The sequence below is a fragment of the Rousettus aegyptiacus genome, unplaced genomic scaffold (assembly GCF_014176215.1).
Source record: "Rousettus aegyptiacus isolate mRouAeg1 unplaced genomic scaffold, mRouAeg1.p scaffold_m13_p_9, whole genome shotgun sequence".
Taxonomy (NCBI): Eukaryota; Metazoa; Chordata; class Mammalia; order Chiroptera; family Pteropodidae; genus Rousettus; species Rousettus aegyptiacus.
Genome location: NW_023416312.1, coordinates 28,290,211 through 28,312,343, shown reverse-complemented (window position 1 = coordinate 28,312,343; position 22,133 = coordinate 28,290,211). Strand labels below are relative to the sequence as shown.

At 34.7% G+C, this 22,133-nt stretch overlaps 1 protein-coding gene across 13 annotated transcripts in view; it reads right to left on the bottom strand.

Moving 5' to 3' along the window:
• Window positions 1-22,133, bottom strand: part of KDM6A (lysine demethylase 6A) — a 193,514-nt gene that overhangs the window by 92,732 nt on the left and 78,649 nt on the right. For all 13 annotated transcript variants that reach the window (XM_016166654.2, XM_016166661.2, XM_016166659.2 and 10 more), the window contains 2 exons: window positions 11,976-12,034; window positions 3,741-3,861 (listed from right to left, as the gene is read on the bottom strand). In XM_016166654.2, the coding sequence (XP_016022140.1) occupies window positions 3,741-3,861; window positions 11,976-12,034 (180 nt within the window). The remainder of the gene's footprint in view (window positions 1-3,740; window positions 3,862-11,975; window positions 12,035-22,133) is intronic.

Below are 22,133 nucleotides of genomic sequence, written 5' to 3'. Positions count from 1 at the left end.
AAATGCCAAACTAATACAGAAGTCTCATCTGAGTTCAACCCATTTCTTCTGAATTGTCTCTGAAATACTTATCTTCCTAACCCTTTCATAGTAACTAACCCCTTCTATCAGCACATCACCTTCAAATACCAAATTACAGAGAAATATTTATTGGTATCCCTGCTCACTTTCCACAAATCCCCTTAAAATATATATCTTCCTTACCTTTAAAACCACCCCCCAAATTCTAATGTACTTATTTTAGGGAAACTTAAATATGTAAATATTAAGGAGAATTTCTATATGATCTTCATTAAATTAAATAGATGCACTGGCACTAATTGAATAATATGGGTGTTATTACATCTTATTTTGCATTTATTAACTTCACATTAAGGAAATAATTTTGAGTCTGCCAAGATGTGAAAATTAGAGGCATTATATAAAACTGTTTGTCAAAATTAGTGTACTTTATTGAAGTAATGACAGCACGCTGCCTCAAATATATAATGAATGTAAGCAATTATCATTAATATCATTAAAAAGTAATGAAATAAAATTTTGAATTAATTATACTTAGTTAAATAGATGACCAAACCCACCTGAAGGGATATTATCTGAAGCAGGGGGAAAAAAACAACAAAACGTCATGTAGAAATGTCACCCTGAAATGGACTATGGTTCAGATAATATTAATTTAAACTAGTTAATAAATTAAGAATTGGTACCACCAACACTCACTAAACACATGAAATCTTTGCCGATTTAATGGAAAAATAAGACCATATGATTAAAAATAAGCTGGGCATTAACTTCACATTTCTGTAGATAGAAAGAATGTCAAAATACAAGTATTAAATTCTAGGACAGGAAAATAGGTTTCACGAATATTTATACTGACCCCAAATTGAAGAAATTTTAGATATGGTAGATATGGTTGAAAAGAAAGAAACTACTATGAAAATAAAGTGCACTTTATTTAAATATTTTACCATCTAAAACACACTGTATATGCAATATCCCTGTTCCAACAGAGAAAAAGGTAATGAGGTAGAGAAGACCTAATCTGTAATGCAGATTGCTCACACCACCCCCACACCAAAATACTCTTTTAACACACCCTTTACTCCTCCCATTAGATAAGAACAGTATATTCAGGGAATTTTGCCCTGCTCAGAAACTAGGCATGACTGGTCTAAGAGTAACTACACCTTTGATAAGGAGTCAACTGAGAATGGCCATGTGGCCTATTTCTCCCCAATGGGATAGACTGAAGTATTCTTGAAGAGATCAAAGGAAGCCAGGCTCTTTCTCTTTTGTGAAATGACTACCAGATATTTATTGAGCCCATTATATGCCACTACTCTACCATATCTTTCTATATGAGACATGAAAAAGGAATACTCTCACTTTCGTTGTACCTGGCAAACAGCTTAAGGATAAGCCAACACAAAACACATAAGAAATGTATCTTTGATAAAAACTTGGATTAGTTCAATCAACCAATCCTTAACACTGGGCTTCACATTTATAGTAGCTACCTTTTTTGTTGTTATTTTAACCAGCTTGAGTTAGAATTTCTGAGGTAGCAGCCCAAAGCATCTAATATACCACCTTTGTGATAGGAAACTGTTTCATACAGCGGAAAAGTCATCAGAGATTCCACATCTATCCATGTGAAGCTAAAGTAGTAGTCAGTCTTTAGGAAAACTGAAAGCCACCTAAGGGGAGAGGGGCATATCATTCCTTCTGATTCCTACCTTCATTTATACTAAATGCTAAGCACTTACAGTAATATACAGAAATACCATCTCAACTAAAGATGCTGATGCCAAAAGTTCTATAAATGGACAAGAAATACTGGAGAAAAGCCTTAAAAAGCCAATGTCAAGATTAGATAAAAATCAAATGAAATCTCATTATGGGGAAGAGAAATATCAAGGGCTCCTAAAATTCTTTTCTATATGCACATTAATGAAATAAACATCGGAATGATATTGTTATTTTAAATAATGGGGAAAAGGCCCAAAACAAGAAGACTGCACTTAAGACAATTTTGCTAAAAATCACTATGACTTGAAGGTTTGCTTAGTTTTTGAGTATGCCTAAATGAATAAATAAAAGTTGTATATGGGAAGGTTTCTGTTGAACTTGAGTAAGCAGGAACACTTTCAATTAGCCATGGAACACCATTCAATACTGTTTTCCTTGATTAAAGGAAATTTTAAATAATGCCATCTTCATGGAAAGAGCTTTGCATCTATAGAATTATTCAAGATACTACTGTACTGATATTCAGAGATAGCCACATTCCATAATTTGCGACCTATTTGATTACTTTTTTCCACTCAGATATATTTCCTGAGCAATGTTTACCAGATGTTACTACCAAAACCACCTCTGTGATACGTAATAGGTTTGCTGTGACAATATTTTTAAATACTCAGATAGTATGTTTTGTATTATAAGACATTTTAAGAGTCTTTGTTCGTTAATATATACTGTCCAAAGGGAGGGTAAAATATGAAACATGGTATATTGAACTTACTTTCCATTTCTAATCCACTCACATCCCACAGTATAGTCTGAGAAACGCTGCTCTAAGCTTGAGGAAAACTGATAACTTCCAGGGATCCCTTATTATTCACACTACTTACATTTACCCTTGGGCCTATTCCTCAAACTGCACTTACCTTTGACAACTGTGTATCTAAATACTTAACAATCTACTTGTTTTAGTGTTGTGGGTTATCTCTCTCTCTTTTTCTTACCATCAGCATTGTTTTATATAAACTAATGAAAGATGGAAATCATATCTGCATAGTTGTCTACTTTAGGCACTCAAATACAGTTTAAAAAAAAAATAAAACCTTTAGTAATTCCTTATTAGTGAACTGAAATTACAACCGACTGTGAATAAAGTCATTCTTTATCTCCCTCCCTTCAGAATCAAGATAATCTACATGGGAGCTATTTAGAACATGGCAACCATTATTAATCTCATAAATTTACAAAAACTTAAGCTTTTTACTAGAACTTCTAATTCTTTCAAAAAAACAATGCTTTTGTCATACAGGGAAGCACTATATTCACGAAAAAAGCCCAGTGAGACCTAAAATGATGGCTGATAGCACAAGAAGCACAATGAAAAATTTGAAAAATATCAAATTTCCATATAAAGTGAATATTAAATCAACAATGTGTTATCTTTTCCCAACAATGTTTACACTTATAGACCAGCAGTATAAATGACTTTCAGAGAAAACTTTAAAAAATAATTTAGATAGGAGACATGCCCTACCGGTAGAGGTAAAAAGATTCTAATGAGACTAATACAAATAAAGGGCCAATGATTTGGTCACAGATATAGCATGCATCATTGAGTAGCTGCCTCTGACCTCTACAGTGGCCAATCACTTATAATGGGGTAATTCAGATGTCCAAACTAAGATAGAAATTTTATTAGCCCTTTCCTGATGAAAGGCCTGAATTAAAACTTTTAAAAGAAAAAGTTAAATGGTGCAATTAGTTACCTATGTCTTAGCATAATGACTAATTTGTACCCTGAAACCCAATCTTATGTATCTCTCAGTTCATAGCTGATAAACGGTTCACTTAAATTTTCAAATTTTATTTTGAAGTGCCAATATAAATTCCCACATTTCTAAATGTTCTAATATTTAACAAGAAACCCCCTCCCCCCTCCAAAAAAAACCCCATAAATAAGAAACATCGTATCTTGGAAAAAAACAACAACCTACCTTTAAACTAGACTCATAGTCTGTGTTCACTTTGAACATAAGCCCAAGTCGTAAATGAATTTCCTTGGCTCGACAAAAGCTGGGATCAACATAAAGCACCTCCTGAAATGCTTTAATTGCCCTGAAAGAATATAGACATAAAATATCTTAACTTTTTAACAGTTGTATGAATTTTTGCCTGGTAGCACAGTAAAATTTGTTTTACGCAGTATCTTTTAAAGGAAATGACAGTTCTATAAAAATGATGTGACTTAACAGTTTTTCTAAACAACTAGGAAGGGCAATTGAGTCTTTCATATTCTCAATGCAAATAACTAATTTTATTGTTTCTGAAATTTCCTAGGGTATAAAGGGATGAGGCAGATAGGATAGTTTTGTTTTTGAGGGAAGAGAGATAAATCATGTCTCTAGTCTATTCTATAAAAATGTCTATAAAAATGTCTTCTTTATAAAACTTTTTATTTTTATCTTTCATATTTAGGTTTATAATTCATCTGCATCTTATTTTTTTATGTGGTATGAGATAGGGGTCAGTTTTCTTTTTTTTTTTTCCATAAAAATATCCAATAGCCCCTATATCATTTGTAGAAAAGACCACCTTTACCACAGCTCTGTGCTGCCACTATGTCCTAAACAAAATGTCATGATCTGTATGGGTCTGTTTCTGGGTTCTCTATTATAAGTCACTTTCCACTGGTCTATCATGATAGTCTATCTTTGCCCCAAGTGCACAATTAATATTTTATAAAAGGCCTCGATTACCAGTAGAACAAATACAAGGGTAATAAAGGGACACTTTTCATTGAAAATATTTTTATATCACTTAATTTAATCATGTGAATGTATTACTTACTCAAAATCAAATTAAAATTATGACAAAGAAAAAAATAGCTACTGTGAATCCGAAAATTTTAATACCAGATACAATAGTATGTTAGACATCATTTTAAATCTCTCTACATGATTAAAGGCTTAGTCCAAGTACAAACTAATATATTCTTTGCAAAGCTTTTTATCAACTGTTATCTGGCTCTACTTATCTTAAAGCTGGCTATTTAGAATCTTATATGATCCCAAAAGTCTGTCTTTTATATAAAAAGTTCAAAATACCATATCACAAAATAGAGCAAAACAATATACCCTTTGTTTTTGAGTAACTATTGATTCATACATCATCTATTTCCCACCCCCCACACACAAAAAAACTGTGTGTGGTTATATACATGTTTACTATAAAATTAAGAGTTCTAAAAGGTAATATTTATTTTGAGGGAGTAAGGGCAATAGGTCTGGCATCAATATCTTTATACTTGGTTAAATATTTACTTCCTGGAGGAGTTTGGCATTTATGTGTTAGATGGCTCCTTAAATGGGTGGGGTATGTATCTGTTTTATTATCTGATGTGTATAGGCAAGAGAGGGGAGTCAAAGGCCTGACAGAAAGAATTGGTATAAACACCCATTCTCATTCAAAGGGAGCTTCCTATTTCTCTCAACCAGACTTGAAGATACTCGTGTGCATATTGGTAAGAGGTTCTTTTTGTATTTTTCTCAAACCCTTCTAATAGGAAGAGGTGCAGCTTCAGCCTCCACATTTTCTAGATCTTGTCTAGTGCTACCTATCACTAGATAGGTGTGTGGAGGGAGAGAGGGATTGGTGAGAAGAGGTAGAAGAGGATACAATACACATACACAGAGACACACATTTTGGGGAAAGCATAGGAAGGGAACAACTGCAGCAATAAACGATGCCAGTTAAACCATGATGCAACTGAGGAAAAGTATGCAGGGGCGTTTGGAAGTTTCTGGGTTGACAGCAATTTTTTATTTCTTGATCCAAATGATGATTATGAGTGTTTATAAATAACATGTTAAGATTTATACTTATGTTTATGAATTCTTTAAGTATATTGCATTAAGTAATTTGTAATGAATTTTTCTCTAAGTATATTCCTAATAATAAAAATTAAGGTGAATGCTTCATAATGTCCTATTTAATCTTACCATATGATTGGGTCAGAAAACTCTCTTATGAAATGGTTCAGTACTAAACAATGTTCACATGTACCAATAAAAAAACAAAGGCAGGCCTGAGTCAAAAAAATCAAAGAAAAGAATAGAAGTGGAAGACAGCAAAGAAAAAAAGGAGTACGAGAAAAAAAGAAGTTCAGAAAGAAAAACAGTCTAAATAAGGGTGTGAGGAAGGGCAGGAAGAAAACACAGAGGAGCAATAACAACCCCTCAGGAGAAATATTTTTTGTCTGTTTCTATTTCCAGGCTTTTCCCTAAACCTACTATCCATAGAAGATTTTACTCCATAGGTGCCTTTAGTACAGACATCTTATCCACTTAGTGCACAATGTCACACAAGTGCAAAGAAACACAGGTTTATTTTAACAAGTTATCTAAATATGTTAACACACTGGAAATTAAAAAAAAAAAAAAAAGAATCTATAAGCAAAAATACATGTTTCAACACACTAGTCTAAGCCACACTATGCTTACTCTTTAAGGACTATAAAAAGTACCCATGACAAGGTGTGGTCAATATATATCTAATCATCAAGTTCTCCTGGTTGTTGTTTCAAAGTTTCCCTCCAATTCAATACCTTGCAGACTCAATCTTCAGTATTTCATCACTAGATTACTGAAACAGCCTCCCTACAGACTGACTTCCCTTGCTCTGCTCTGGTTTACCTGCTTTCTCAAACATATGGCTCCTCTGATTGACTACTAACCAGGATACAGTAAGTCAAATCTCCATGTAGCACTGAAGTAGTGAGCATTAAAGGTTTAAGTATACATGAGCAGCAGCTATGCAACTCCATGCCTAGGTATGCCCTACTATTTATTGTTCCTCCTCAGCTGTGAACTGGCTTATCTTAAGAATTTCTTTATGTAAATACTAGCCCCTCGTGACTTCACTGTTTCTCAGGATGATCTCCTGACCTGGAATATTTTCATTCTTCTGCTTCACCCTAAATCTACTATTACACCTTCAAGACTCACCATCCAAACTCAACACCAACTATTTTTTGCTTAATGTTAACTAGCAGTTAGGGCCACTCTATAATCAAATACTTTTATTCTCTACCTATTGGTGTGCTGTCTCCTGTTTTTCCAAGTACTCTATTCCTTGAGTCCTACATTCCTTTTATTTTTATTTTCCTAAATAATATGGTAAAATGTTTAAGTTTAATAAATGTTTGCTGATGCCACTACTTTTATAGTTAGCTGATGGGTGTGTGTGTGTGTGTGTGTTTTCAGGTGGTGGACCACTTTACAGTCTTTTTATTAAATAGTTCCCTTTATCTAAAAAGATATAAGTTCATTTTCATTTTCTAAACTTTTACCCATCTTTCTCTGTGTGCTTCTTCAGTTTCTCCAAGCCCAGAAAAAAAAAGGAAAAGAGAAGAAAAAAGTGTGTGTGTGTGTGTGTGTACATGCACATGTATGTTTATGTTGGGAGGGGGAGAGTGTGTGGAGAAACTAGGTAACACCCAGACTACATTCTAATTCTGGTCATCATTTTACCACATTTATATTCCACCAAAGTGCATGTATAGTCAGAACATCACTCCAGCACAAGCTAAACTCAAACATCGACACATGTAAATTCTGTTGGCCTCAGTGTTCTGAATTTTAGAACACAAGAAATGGTTAACGAAAAGTATCAAATACTTTTATGATACAATGCCTGGAAAGGTTCATAGTTTTCAACTATTAAAGCATATTCTCTACTGAAACAGAAAAGGTGCATACTGCTGTGCACGAGTATCACAGGCATTTTTCCTTAAAAATCTAAAAAATTGTAGATTTTTTTTCTATCATCAAAATTATTTCAATAAATTTTCAGCTTAAAAATTCTGCATTTAATGTTTGCCACTGTTAACAATTTAAAAAAAGAAATGATAGAAAGCTAAAACCTCAATAGGACCACTTATGAAATACGTACACATGTTAAATTATATTTTTAAATGGTAATTTTAAATAAGATTTAAACAAAGTCATTTTTTAAAGCCTCCTTTAGAACTCTAACTATAGTAAAACTAATGATATTAACTAAATGTCCCTAATACAGTTTCAGTATATTTGGAAAGAGACATAATAAAACTGTAAATTCTCTGAGGCTAATAAAACAGACTCCAGAGATTTCCCTCAGGGATATCTAAAGAAATAAATGAACTAATTCCATAAAATTTCATACTAATTAAAGGGAGAATATGCCGGCTCTAAATCAGTAATAACATACACACACACACACACACACACACACACACACACATACACATACACACACGCACACATACATATACACACAACCAATATATACTTCCACACATGTATTAGGAAATTTAGAGGTTTCTTTAAAATGACACAAATAGAAAGATTTGATGAAGTTATCAAAAAGACAAGTGGAGATGGAAGAAAGCAGATCAAACAGTAAATGGCAAAAAGTTACATAGGTAAAAACTACTCAAGATGTTTTCAGGGAAATGTTATTACAGTGTAACTGACACAAAGAATATATTTAGGGGAGCAGTAAAGCTAGAATGATCACCTGAGGTTGAACCAGAGAATTTTAAATGTGAGGCAAAATTTTAGAAATATCATACACTGGGGTTATTCACATTAACATTTGCTAATGTACAACCTCTTGGCTCTTCTGACCTCTCTAGCCAGTCTTCGTTTCATCACTCCAGACAATAAGATACATTTTTCTCTTCCCTATTGCAAGATTTATGCTTTTATCCATAATTTCCCTGAAGCTTAGTCTAAGCCCTTCTTCCAAATTCTCTCTAACCATCTATTTGTCACTGGTAAACATAACTTTACCAAAACTACCTTGGTTATCTGCTAGTTTTTTCAAAATAGAAATATATATATAATAAAGTCAACACATCAACATGAACTTTTATTTTAATGGAACTATACTTAAACTTTTGATCTAAGAGCATTAATTTGCATTTTGATAGCTGAAAAATTTATGTTCAATATTAGGTTTTTGCCAGACTCCATGCTAGACAAGCTTCAGGACCAATAGTATTATGACTACACTAGGTTTATGTTTGTACCCAAAACACTGACTACACAGAAGAGCACCGATTCCTACACTCCTAACACTTGTGACTGGTACAGCACTAGGGAAATGAATCCTAAAGAACCTTCACTTGTAACAAGTTAACATGTTTTTAACTCACCTCTACCTTGTTCCCTTAATCCTTTCCCATATCAACAAAACAATAATCACTACCTTTCCTTACCATACCTATCAATTACATCTGGGAGCTTAATGTCCAAAATCCTGTACCTCTAGCTCAGAACTGTGTTATCACTACCATAAAACCATTCTGATATTGATCAATGGAAATAGCAAAGGTTACAGGCTACGATAGGACTCATAAGGATTTTCCGGGGAGTACATTTAGAAATATGGCTACAAGTTGGAATGATTTATTGTATGTATTTCAATTCCTCTCACCGAAGGATATAGATTTCATAAACAAGTGAAGCCATGGGCATGCATTCATATGCATGTAAATGAATAGCTTTATAGAGACTGGTTCTAGCTCTCTGCTATGTGTATGTTATTCTGTGCATCTATGCCTTGCTTTCTCCTTCTGGATATCTAAAAAGTTTTGTTCCAGATTACTGAGTAGGATAATAGTAAAACTGAATAATAATGCTAAGTCCAATGAGGATGTAGCAGCTACTCTACCTATTTTCTTACATGGGCTCCTCTAAGAGGCTACAATTGAAACTAGAAAAACTGACCAAATAACTGAACTGATCTAGAAGCGAACCAATAAAGTCAACTCCAAAAGAAAAAATTGGCAGCAAAATATGCCAAGAAATAAGACAAGCAGGTTAACATATAAAACTATATTTGATAAAATTGCTCTTATTAACATATTAAGTGACCATCACCAACCCCAAAACACATGCTGGCTGTATATAATATCAAATAACCTAATCAAATGTCAACAGTCATCATTACCAAATATCAAATTTTACTTAAATTATAAATGTACCAGAGATATAACATTCTGACACATCCTAGGCAGATTCTCTGAGAGCTGACAATACAAAATAAAAGGTATACCACACTCTTCTACAGAAACACTTTTTCAACAAACCCCAAAGAATATATTGTGAAATTTTCAAAAAGAAAAGTGGCTGGTCCCAGCAATTAATAACTACCTATAAATTAAACCAAAGAAAACACAAATACAGTTTTAACCTAAGGAAGTTCCTATCAGTTAAGGCTGTTCTCTAGAATTTTCACCAACCACCTACTCCATGCTTTCTAATTTTGTGGCTGTTTGAGAAATAGTGAGATAAGTTAAAGCAAAAGTTGGAGCACAGAGTCTGTGAAAGAATATTGGACTGGCAAGAGAGAAAATACAAAGCCAGACTGGGAATCATTTTAGGAAGCAGCTAGAGTTGAAACTTATGACACGAGAAAATGGTGGTGACCAGGACAGGATCGACAGACCAGAGGGCACTTATTCTGACATTGCATTGTCCTTATTGTTCAGTTTCATTCTTAGGTCAACTGAAGTATACAGCGATCATATATAGATAAGGCATCAGCAGATATAATTTTCTACAGCTACAAGCCCCTAAAAGTTGGCATGGTCACATATTGATTAAAGCAATCCAATTTTAAACTGATGACGGTGTCACTTCACTACTAATTTTATGTTCCTATCTTCATTCTACAGGGAGCTCACAAGTAATCACACACATAAGTAAAAACTGGCTGGTGTGAGGTATGCATGTCTATTCCTAAACTACAGAGTTCCTTGTATTGGATTTCACCTAAATTATTTCTGGCTCACCATAAAGAATGTACCAATGTGCCCAGGAGAGCAACTACAAATACTGACTAAAAAATTACCACCTGTTAATCTTCAAACTTGGGAAGAGTATAATAGAAAAAAATATTAGATTGGGGAATCTGAGCATAAACTTGCTTCTGCCGCTAATTAAAGCTATGTAACACTGAGTGTCTGTCTGTGTCTGTCTGTCTGTCTGTGTCTCTCTGTCTCTCTCTCTCTCTCTCACACACACACACTCCTTGCTTTCTTCATCTACAAAATTAAGGAAAAAACTAAGTTTTCTCTAAGACCAAGAGCAAAGAGGGAAGAAAAAGCATATAAGAAAAGTCATCCATGTCTCAAGTTTCATCTTCAGGGAGACCATACTGAATCACTTCCAATGCATATTTAAAAGGTCTGGAATATGGGGGGTGCCCAAAAGATACATGACAGAGTTATAACCTTTGGCCAAAACCTTCCCTTAGACTCTCACAGCACTTAGCTTAAAATTATGGAGAATATAAGGAACGGACAAAGTAGGATACACTTCAAATAAAAAAAAGTCAAATAGGCCTTCAGTTTACAAAATGTACATTATCTTATTTGATCATCAAAACTCTATAAATTCAAAAAGGCAAGTTACTACAACGTACTTTTAAAAAACATCACATACACAAATGAGGAAAGACATAAAGAGCTTATTTAACTCATGATCAAACTAACTGGCAGCACTGAGATCAGAATACCAATTCTCCAACTCAAATTCTATTTTCTTTACATTGGAGAATGCTATTGTTTTGTCTGGTAAACAGGAAAACAATAATGGAGTACAGGCCATGATAACAGGGTCCTATACTTTATAAAATTTTATATATTATTATCATATTTAATTTGACCCTGAAGATGGTATCATTCGTTATTCCTACTTTATAAAACAGACCATTGAAAGTTTATAATCTGGTGCCCAGTTACTGGAAATCAGTAAGCACTACCGTGCGTGTGAGTATGCATGCCCGTGAGCAGGTAGAAGACGGAGCAGTCAATCTTGTCTAGAGTCTGAAAAGGTAAAAATACTGGTCATCACAGATCATTTATTGACAGACCTTGAGATCTGAAAGCTTAGTCATTCTCCAGTTTAAATAACCTTGGGACCACCAGTCCATATAAGAAATTTCAAAAGCTTTCTGATCTAAGCCTTTAATTACAATCTTATACAAGATTGATTTAGAAACACACACAACTCTAATAATGTAAACTGGGTCAATATCTATGAAGGAAAAATCTAATCATTTCAAGAGATTATTGAAAACTGTAGGCATAGGGAAATTAAAATATTTTGTACTTATTACACACACAATAACAAACACATCATTTACTGAAAGTAACTGTATTTATTAGTTTTAGGTCAACTTACCACTGAAATGCGTTGTAATGGAAGTAGACCAAACCAAGACCATATAAAAAGGCAGCATTCTGTGAAGAGGAAAAAGAGACTTTTAGGAAAAGCACTTATGCATGACATTTAATGCATGACATTATTAATATAAAATATAATAACCAAGATATTTTAAGTTTATAAACTTTATCCTGCATTACAATATATTTGTGATATATTTTTAAAACATCAAAATAACACTGATGAGGTGGCAGATGGCACAGAATACAATCAACTTGGAGAGATTTTCTGTTTCTTTGAAATCAAACCTGCCCCTGAAATAAAAAATCTGTCAGAATTCTACAGGCAAATCTACTATAAAAACCTATTATTCAGGAATAAGAAAATGCTTGGACTGTGCTATCCTATTCTCTCTTCTTGCATCTGTATTCTTTCTCTGGTTCTTTCTGTTTCTTAAACTGGATTTAATTTTATGCTCAGTGTTCCAGAAAGGTAGTTAGAATTCAAAGTAAATATACGACATAAACCTAGAACAAATTTTAGTATTAAAAAAAAATCCCATGCTAAAACAACACCTAGCCACTTATATTTTGGGATGTAAACACGAGTGATTTATTTTCCAGTATAAAACAGACAGATACTTATCCACGCTCACTTTGACCTCTGACTTCCACACAGAAACTAGCTACCTACTCCCCTTTTTCAAAAAAGGGCAAATGTTTACCAAGTTTGTGTTTATTAATAAAAAGGCCTATCTATATTAGTAATTCATGCCCTATTGAAAAAAAAAGTAGAGGAGTTACACCAGAAGCATGGCAGAGTGAGAGATGTCCCCAGATCTTTCCCACTGAAATACACTGAACATCTGAAAACGCAAAACCAATACCCAATCTGCACACAAGCATGTCACAGCGAATGATCTGTGCAAAACAGCTACCACATGAGCTAAAAACCAACTAGATAAGAAGAATGAGTTTTTTCGCAAGGAGACTGAAAGCATTAAAAATAAATAATTAGAACTTCTGGAGATAAAGAACACACTACAAGAGATGAAGAATGAAATAGCAAGATTGGGAAACAGAGTCGACTAAATAGAGGAAAGTATCATTGATATCGAAGACAAAAACTTAGAAATCAATCAGAAGGAAGAAGCGAGAAATCAAAGAATGAAATGTAACAAAAGAGAAATGTAAGAATTAGATGATACCATCAGGAAGGGAAACATAAGAATAATAAATATGCCAGAAGGAGAGAAAAAGGAGCGCGGATCAGAAAGCATTTTCAGACTAATAGTTTACGAGAATTTCCCAAATCTAAGGAATGAGCTGGAGCTTGGAATTCAAGAAGTCAACAGAACACCCAATTATCTCTACTCAAAAAGGCCTTCACCAAGACACATTGTATTAAAATTATCAAAAGTCAATGACAAAGAAAGAATTCTCAGGGCTGCCAGAAAAGAGAAGACGGTAACCTATAAAGGAAAACCCATTAGATTATCATCAGACTTCTCAGCACAAACCTTATAAACAAGAAAGGAGTGGAATCGAATATTCAAACTATTAAATGAAATGGAATTACCAGGCAAGAATAATGTATCCAGCAAAGCTTTCCCTTAGATACGAAGGAGAAATAAAGACCTTTCCAAACATATAAAAATTGAGGTACCTCTCTAGTAAGAGGCCTGCATTATGACTAACAGGCTGATAGAAGCATAGAAGGGCAACCCTTACTAACGACCAAGTATTAGAAGCATAAGCAATAAGCAGAGATTTGCTGCTGCAAGATAAGAATGAATGTTCAGCATACATAGTAAGAAACTGACACAACAATGACAGAAAAGGGGAAGATTCAAAGATCCAAATAAACAAAGGGGAACAGAGATAAGGCACATGCAGAAAAAAATGGAACACACACACACACACACACACACACACACACACACAAATAAAACAATCTTTTACATGCCCGTAATAGTAACCACACACCAAAGATTCAGAACTGAGGTACATAACATAAAACAAGAAGGATCAGAGGGAAAATACCAAAAATCACCACCACCAACACCACCACCACCAACAACAAAAAAGAAACACAAGGACAAGGAAGCAATGGAAACACCAAGCCTCCAGAAGCATAACATAAAATGGCTATAGGAACACCTAACATTTCGACAATCATCCTAAAGGTAAAAGGACTGAACTCACCAATAAAAAGACAGAAGTACAGATTGGATTTAAAAAAAAAAAAAAGAAAAAAAATGTGCTGCCCCCAGGAAACACATCTCAGTTCCAAAAAAAAATACAGACTCAAAGTGAAAGGGCAGAAAATGATACTTCAAGCAAATGACATTCAGAGAAAAGCAGGAATAATGGTATTAATACTAGACAAAATAGACTTCAAAACAAAATAAAAGGTCAAGAAAGATACTGAAGGACACTTCATAATGATATAGGGAACCATACACCAAGAAGACTTACCACATTAATATCTATGCTCCACCCCAATCAGGGAGCCCCAAAATATATAAAGCAATTACTAACAGAACTAAAGGGAGAAATAGACCAAAACACTATCATAATAGGGGACCTAAACAGGGAGCCCCAAAATATATAAAGCAATTACTAACAGAACTAAAGGGAGAAATAGACCAAAACACTATCATAATAGGGGACACCTAAACACCCCACTGTCAGATATGAACAGATCATTCAAACAGAATATCAATATGGAAATAACATCCTTAAATGACACATTAGACCAACTGGACATAATTGATATTTACAGGGCTTTCCATCCCAAAACAGCCGCTTACACATTCTTCTCTAGTGCACATGGAACATTTTCAAGAATCGACCACATACTGGACACAGAGATAGTCTCAACAAATATAAGAGGATTGAAATCATACTGACCATATTCTCTGAACATAATGCTTTGAAACGAAAGATCGACTGCAAAAAGAAAGCAGGAAAAACCACAAATACGTGGAGATTAAACAACATACTACTGAAGAATAACTGGGTCAGAGAATAAATAAAGAGATCAAGAGATACATGAATGATAATGATAGCATAACACATCAAAACTTTTGGCACACAGCAAAAGTGATCATAAGAGTTCAATCTGTTAGAGTAGCTATAATCAACAGGACAAGTAATAACAAATGTTGGAGAGGACCTGGAGAAATAGGAACCCTTCCTTATACACTGATGGTGGTACTGCAAATTGGTACAGCCACTATGGAAAACATTATGGAAGTTCCTCAAAATACTAAAAATTCATATACCGTAAGATCTAGCAAACTCTCTACTGGGTATTTACCCCAAAGACTTGAAAATGCATATCCATAAAGATATTTGGACACTGCTGTACATACCAGCATTATTCAGTGGCCAGGACATGGAAGCAACCAAAGTGTCCTACAATAGATGATTGGATAAAGAAGCGGTGGTACATATATACAATGGAATATTACTCAGCCATCAGAAGAGATGAAATACTGCCATTTGCGACAACATGCATGGACCTTGAGATAATCATGCTAAGCGAAATAAGCCATACAAAAAAAGTTGAAAATCACATGATATCACTTATGTGTGGGATATAAATCTAAAAATAAAAGAACAGGACGAACAGAGACTCATAGACTACAGACGACTAGTGTTTAACAGAGGGTAGGGGGGTGGGGGACGAGAGGTGAGGTAGATGGGGTAAAGGGGGTCAAATATTGGGGGTAGGGGGTGGGTAAAGTGGGTAAAGGGAATCAAATATATGGTAGCTGAAGAAAACTGGATTTGGGGTGGTAAACACACAATAGAATATACAGATGTCAAATCATAATGTACACCTGAAAATTATATAATTGTATTAACCAATGTTACCCAATAAACTTAATTAAAGTAAGTAAAAAATAAAAAATGAGGAAATTTCATATCATTACAGGTCTATCTCCAAAAACAAGAACAAGCCCAAATAAACAACCTAATGCTTCATCTTCAAAAACTAGAAAAGAACAATTGAAGTGTAATGACAGCAGAAGGAAAGAAATAATCAAAATTAGGCCAGAAATAAATGAAATAGAAAAAAAAAACTATAGAAAAAATAAATGCAACAAAGAATAAGTTCTTTGAGAAGGTTAATAAAATTGACAAACCCCTGGCTAGACGCACTAAAGAAAAAAGAGAAAGAACACAAATAAACAAAATCAGGAACAAAAGAGGGGAAACTACAACTGATATCGAAGAAATACAAAGGATCATAGAAGAATACTATGAAAATGTATACATACCAAATTTAATAACCTAGAAGAAATGGACCAGTAATTAGAAAAATATAACCTTCCTAGACTGAATCAAGAACTTAAAAATCTAAATAGATCGGCAGTATAGAAATTGAAACAATCATCAAAAACCTACCCAAACGTAAAAGTCCAGGACCAGATGGCTTCATCAGTGAATTCTACCACATATTCAAAAAAGATTTAATACCTATTCTCCTCAAACTTTTCCAAAAATTCAAAGAGGAGGCACTACTTCCCAACTCATTTTATGAGGCCAACATTACCCTGATACAGAAACCTGGTAAAGAGAACACAAAACAAGAAAACTACAGACCAATATCTATCAGGAACATTGAGGCAAAAATCCTAAATAAGATACTAGTGAACCGAATACAGCAACATATAAAAAAGATTATACACCACAATCAAGTGGGCTTCATCCCAAAGGCACAGGGATTTTCGACATATGCAAATCAATTAATGTAATACACTACATAAACAAATTAAAAAATAAAATTCATATGATCGTATCAACAGATTCAGAAAAAGCCTCTGATAAGATCATCTCTTTATGATCACTTCATTTAACAAAATCGGTATAATGATAGAAAGTACCTCATCATAATAAAGGCCATAGAGAACAAACCCTCAGCCAACACTATACTTAATGATGAAAACCTAAAAACCTTCTCTTTAAGATCAAGAACAAGGCAAGGCTGTCCACTATCACCATTGTTATTCAATATAACATTGTAGTTCCTAGCGAGTGCAATCAGGTAAGAGAAGGATATAAAATGCATCCAAATAGGAAACGAGAATGAGGCTGGAGGCATCACTCTGCCCAACTTCAAATTATACAAAAAGCTACAGTAATCAAAATAGCATCCTATTGGCAGCAGAACAGACATACGGACCAGTGGAACAGAATCAAGAGTCCAGAAGTAAAACCATATTTATATGGGCAAATAATTTTCGACAAAAATGCCAAAAACATACAGTGGAAAAGGGAAAACTGGAAATGGTTTTGGGAAAACTGGAAGGTCACCTGCAAAAGAATGAAACTAGACTGTTGTCTATCGCCGCACACCAAAATTAACTCAAAATGGATTAAGGACCTGAATATAAGAAGTGAAACAACGAAGTGCACAGAAGAAATCATAGGAACTAAACTCAAGGACCTTGGACTTAAAGAGGATTTTATGACTTTGACCGCCATGGCAAGGCAAGGCAAAGCATAAATAAATGAATGGGATTATATCAAACTAAAAAGCTTCTGCAAAACAAAAGAAACTGTCAACAAGGTAAAGAGACAACCATCTGAATGAAAAAATATAATTGCAAAGAATGCCTCTGATCAAGGTCTAATATCCAAAATATACAAAGAACTCATACAGCTCAGTAACAACAACAAAAGAAACAATCCAATTAAAAAATGGGCAGAGGACCTGAACAGACACTTCTCCAAAGAAGACATACAGATGGCCAACATATGAAAGGATGCTCAACATCACTAGCTATTAGGGAAATGCAAATCTAAACCACAATGAAATACCATCTCACACCTGTTAGAATAGCTGTTATCAATGGGCCATGTAATAGCAAATGTTGGAGAGGATACGGAGAAAAAGGAACCCTCCTACACTGTTGGTGGGACTGCAAATTGGTACAGCCACTATGGAAAACAGTATGGAGCTTCCTCTAAAAAGTACAAATTGATCTACCGTTATGATCCATCAATCTCTACTGAGTATTTACCCCAAAGACTTGAAAACTCATATCCATAAAGATATTTGCACACTGCTGTTTATACCAGCATTATTCACAGTGGCCAGGACATGGAAGAAACCGAAGTGTCCCACAATAGATGATTGGATAAGGAAGCTATGGTACATATATACAATGGAATATTACTCAGCCAATAAGAAAAGAGGAAATACTGCCATTTGCGACAACATGGATGGACCTTGAGATAATCATGCTAAGCGAAATAAGCCAGACAGAAAAAGTTGAAAACCACATGATATCACTTATATGTGGATATAAACCTAAAAGCTACAAATAAACATAAGAAACAGAGTCTACTCAAAGACATGGAAAGTGGACTAGTGGTTACCAGAGAAAAGGGTGGGGTAAAAGGTGTCAAATATGTGGTGATGGAAAGAAATCTAAGTATGGGCGATGAACATACAATGCAAAAGATATCTGACTTACTGTTGAATTGTACACTTGAAACTTACTGGATTCTGTTAACCAGTGTCACCATAATAAATATAAACAAACAAACAAAATAAATTTTTTTTAAAAAGTAGATCTTTGTGAACCAATTTTCTCAAACCTGTATTCAAAAACTTGAAAATTTTAAACCTTCACTAAAATGTTTCTAGCCATACTGTCTTGAGTTGCATTTCTTCAGAAGCATACCCTAAGACAAAATGTTTTTAGTACAAGTAGATTATCTGTAAAGTTTCCCTAGGAAGCACCAATAAGGGACTTGAGAACTGAGGTAGGTAAGGGTAGGAAACCAATAAAATTTGTAGTATGGATGGTGATGCAGCTATGAGCAAATAAAATTTAGGCCTGCTGGAGATCTCTTGTAGACAGTGTATAACATTCCAAATTCATCTTGTCTTAGATGTAAGGGATCTAGAGTATTTAATTGCATAACTGCTGCCACTCTGCTTGGAGAACAAGAATCAGTGATGTCTAAAGCCCAAAGTGTAAACAGCTGGGTTAGTTTGTGACATGCGATTTTTTTTTATATATTAAAATTTTTTCTGGGATCGTATTGTGCATTTTCTTTGAATTCTAAGTATCTTTCTGGAAAAACTGAAGATTACATGCTACAGGAATATTAACAAATGTTGGGATTCACAAAGGTCTCATACAACGTCTATTTAAAAACTCCTATCTAAAAACTTTTATTTGGAAATGGTTTCGATCAGGATCGTTCATTTACCTCCCCATGCCCTGAAAAACGCTGAGCACTTACTGGGTGTCAGGGACAATACACAAAGGTTGAATAAGCCAAACTGATTAAAATTTATTTCCACTGCTCTCAGGAAGTATGCAACCTACTGTATATAGGGGATGGGGGTGGAGACAATAGGAATATTCAGAATGCAGGAGCAAGTTAATTCAGAGTCATGTAGAATTGTACCCAGAAGTTTAATTTGAAAGACCACTGTCTTCTCAGATAGAGGAAATGGAGATAGAACATGACTGAATAACAAGAGATTAATATGTTTCACCAATGCATTAATTGGTCAGAGAAGGAGGTATGGGATATGGTGGAAATATGAATCTATTGTGGGACATTTCTGCTTTCAGTACACATCCTGCATTCTCCCAAATTCCTTACTGTGTCCATACTTCATCCTTCCCAATCCAGGAAATCTTATCTCTATCCCTGCCTCTCTATAAACTCTATCAATTATTCGAGATCCATTTTAAATATCCTCTTTCTCATGAAGCTCTGCTGCTTAAACCACCTCAAACCAGAGTTAATCTTTCCAACCTCTAAGTTTGGTCTTAGCACAAAGTCTCTATCACATGACATTATTATGTAATAGTAAGAACTTAATTTTATGTCAAATGTTAACAATGTATCTTTTTAAAGATTCTAGCAACTCAATAAGGTGACAGAGGGCCTCATTTACAGAATGAAGAAACAAAGATCAGAGAAATTAAGCAACTTGCTCAATGAGACAGGTACTAAGTAGCAGACACAGAAACTGAATCCAAGTCAGCCTCCAGAGCTCACTCTTAATTACTATATCTTTGTTATTTGACAAAATGACATCAGACAAAACACCACAAAGGAAGGAGTGCAATGCATCTGTCACCTAGCACGGGGCCTTCCACACAGCAGATGCCCGAAGGTTTAGTAAAGTGAATCACCCAATATTTAAGCTCAGTTATTAAGCTAAATTCCCTAAATGACAGAAAGTTAGTATGAGGCATAGTCTCTATTAACCAAAAGCTTATAAATCTTGGCAAGAAGTTTCATTTTTCCATTAACAGTAAACAATGTAATTTTGACATTTACTGAACACCTATTGAGTCATATCAGAGTTGTCAGCACTGAGAAGACAGCAGTGAACAAAACAGACAAATTCCTATCCTCGATGAATTTAATCTGACGAAAGATTGTAAAATTAAGTACTGTGGAAGACAAAGGAGTCACATACTAAACCTAACAAGCTCAGCAGAGGCCTGCATGGCAGATCTTACAAACTCAAAAGACTGAAAGTAACCACATAAGATGGACTGAACAGAAAATTCGTAACTAAATGTGAGTCATGGCGGTAGTCTCGTCCTAAACGTGTAGCTTCCCTGACAAAGGTCAAGCTATTTTTACCCCTAAGTGAGTCTGTCTATTGTCTTTTTTACATCTAAAACAACATACCTTTGAAAAATCAGAGCAATCTTCTTTTCCAGACCCCTGAGGAGACAACCACCTACACCAGAGCAGAAGCCACAGACCCCTCTCATTGTTATCTTTCTTGTTCTCCCTGCATATCACCTTTGTGCTGTAAATGTTAATTATTAACTACCCTGTACCCACCAATGTAAAAGTAAGTATGTGGATCTCTATTTTGCCTTTTTATCCAATCCCAGAGATTTCACCATTTTGCTTTCTCCCACTTCCCTTAATCTATCACCAATGGATTTCATTTAACCTTCCTTAGTCTCTTCCTTTGATTCTAATGTATAAAATAAACTCTAAAACGGCCATTTTCCAGAGCTTTTTTTCAATCTATTGAGATTTTACTTCCCAGCAACTGCTGTCAGTTTTGACCAAATAAACTCAAAAAAAAAAAAAAAATGCCCTACAGCTTTGGACACTTCTTGGACATACTATGTACATGGAATGTACATAATAACATATTCCAAGCTACAACCATTTAAGAGTCAATGAAGGACAATAAAGACTAGGAAAAGAGGTATTACTTGGATACTGTACCTCAACGATGGTTAGGAAGGAAGAACAAGCCATCTCAGCCATGGGTTCTAAATTATACATCTTTGAAAATTGTAACCTGGGGATGTGAAAGGCTATATGCCCTGAAACAGATATATTCCCTCCCAATGTACAACCTCACCAAAAATTCCAGGAGCATCCCCACTGAGAAACATGGGTTTATGCAAAAGAATGACCAGAGCAAAGGTACTGATATGGAAATAAATATAAATGTGATGTGGTCCTTCTTCAACCCACTAACTTTCTGGGAAATGTATTATTTATAAAATAGAGTCCTGTATCAGTCCAAATCCTTAGAGGTTATAGTATCTAACATCAGGTATCAGTAAACTATAGCACACACATGGGCCAAATGCAGCCAGCCACCTATTTTTGTAAATAAAGTTTTACTGGAACATAGCTACACCCACTCATTCACTTATTTGTCTATGGCTGCTTCCTGCTCCAACAGAAGAGTTGAGTAATTGCAAGAGAGAGACTATCTGTCTTGCAAAGCCTAAAATATTCATTATCTGGCCTTTTTACAAAAGGTTTGCCAACATCTGACCTAATTGTATTACAGTATCCATCACAAGCCCAAATTAAGAAATAACTTGATGAAATTACTATCAATTTATAGTGAAGGCTCCTATACTGTGTCTACAGTACAATTATTGTCGAGGATGTCATTCACTATGTTAGCAGTTCACCAATACCAGAGTTCATAGTAGTGATTTCACTGATCCCCAACATAGCTGAATAACTCTTGAATGTCCTATGTTCTGAACTCAAAGCTCCAAGTGGTACAATCTCATATGTGAGAGGAGAACACTGTGCAGTCCTCTGGAGTTAAAACACTATAAACCTTATTTTTTCCAGCTGTTTCAAAGATTCTCTCAGTTTCCCCAGACTATTTCCAAATTGAAGGAAAGGGCAC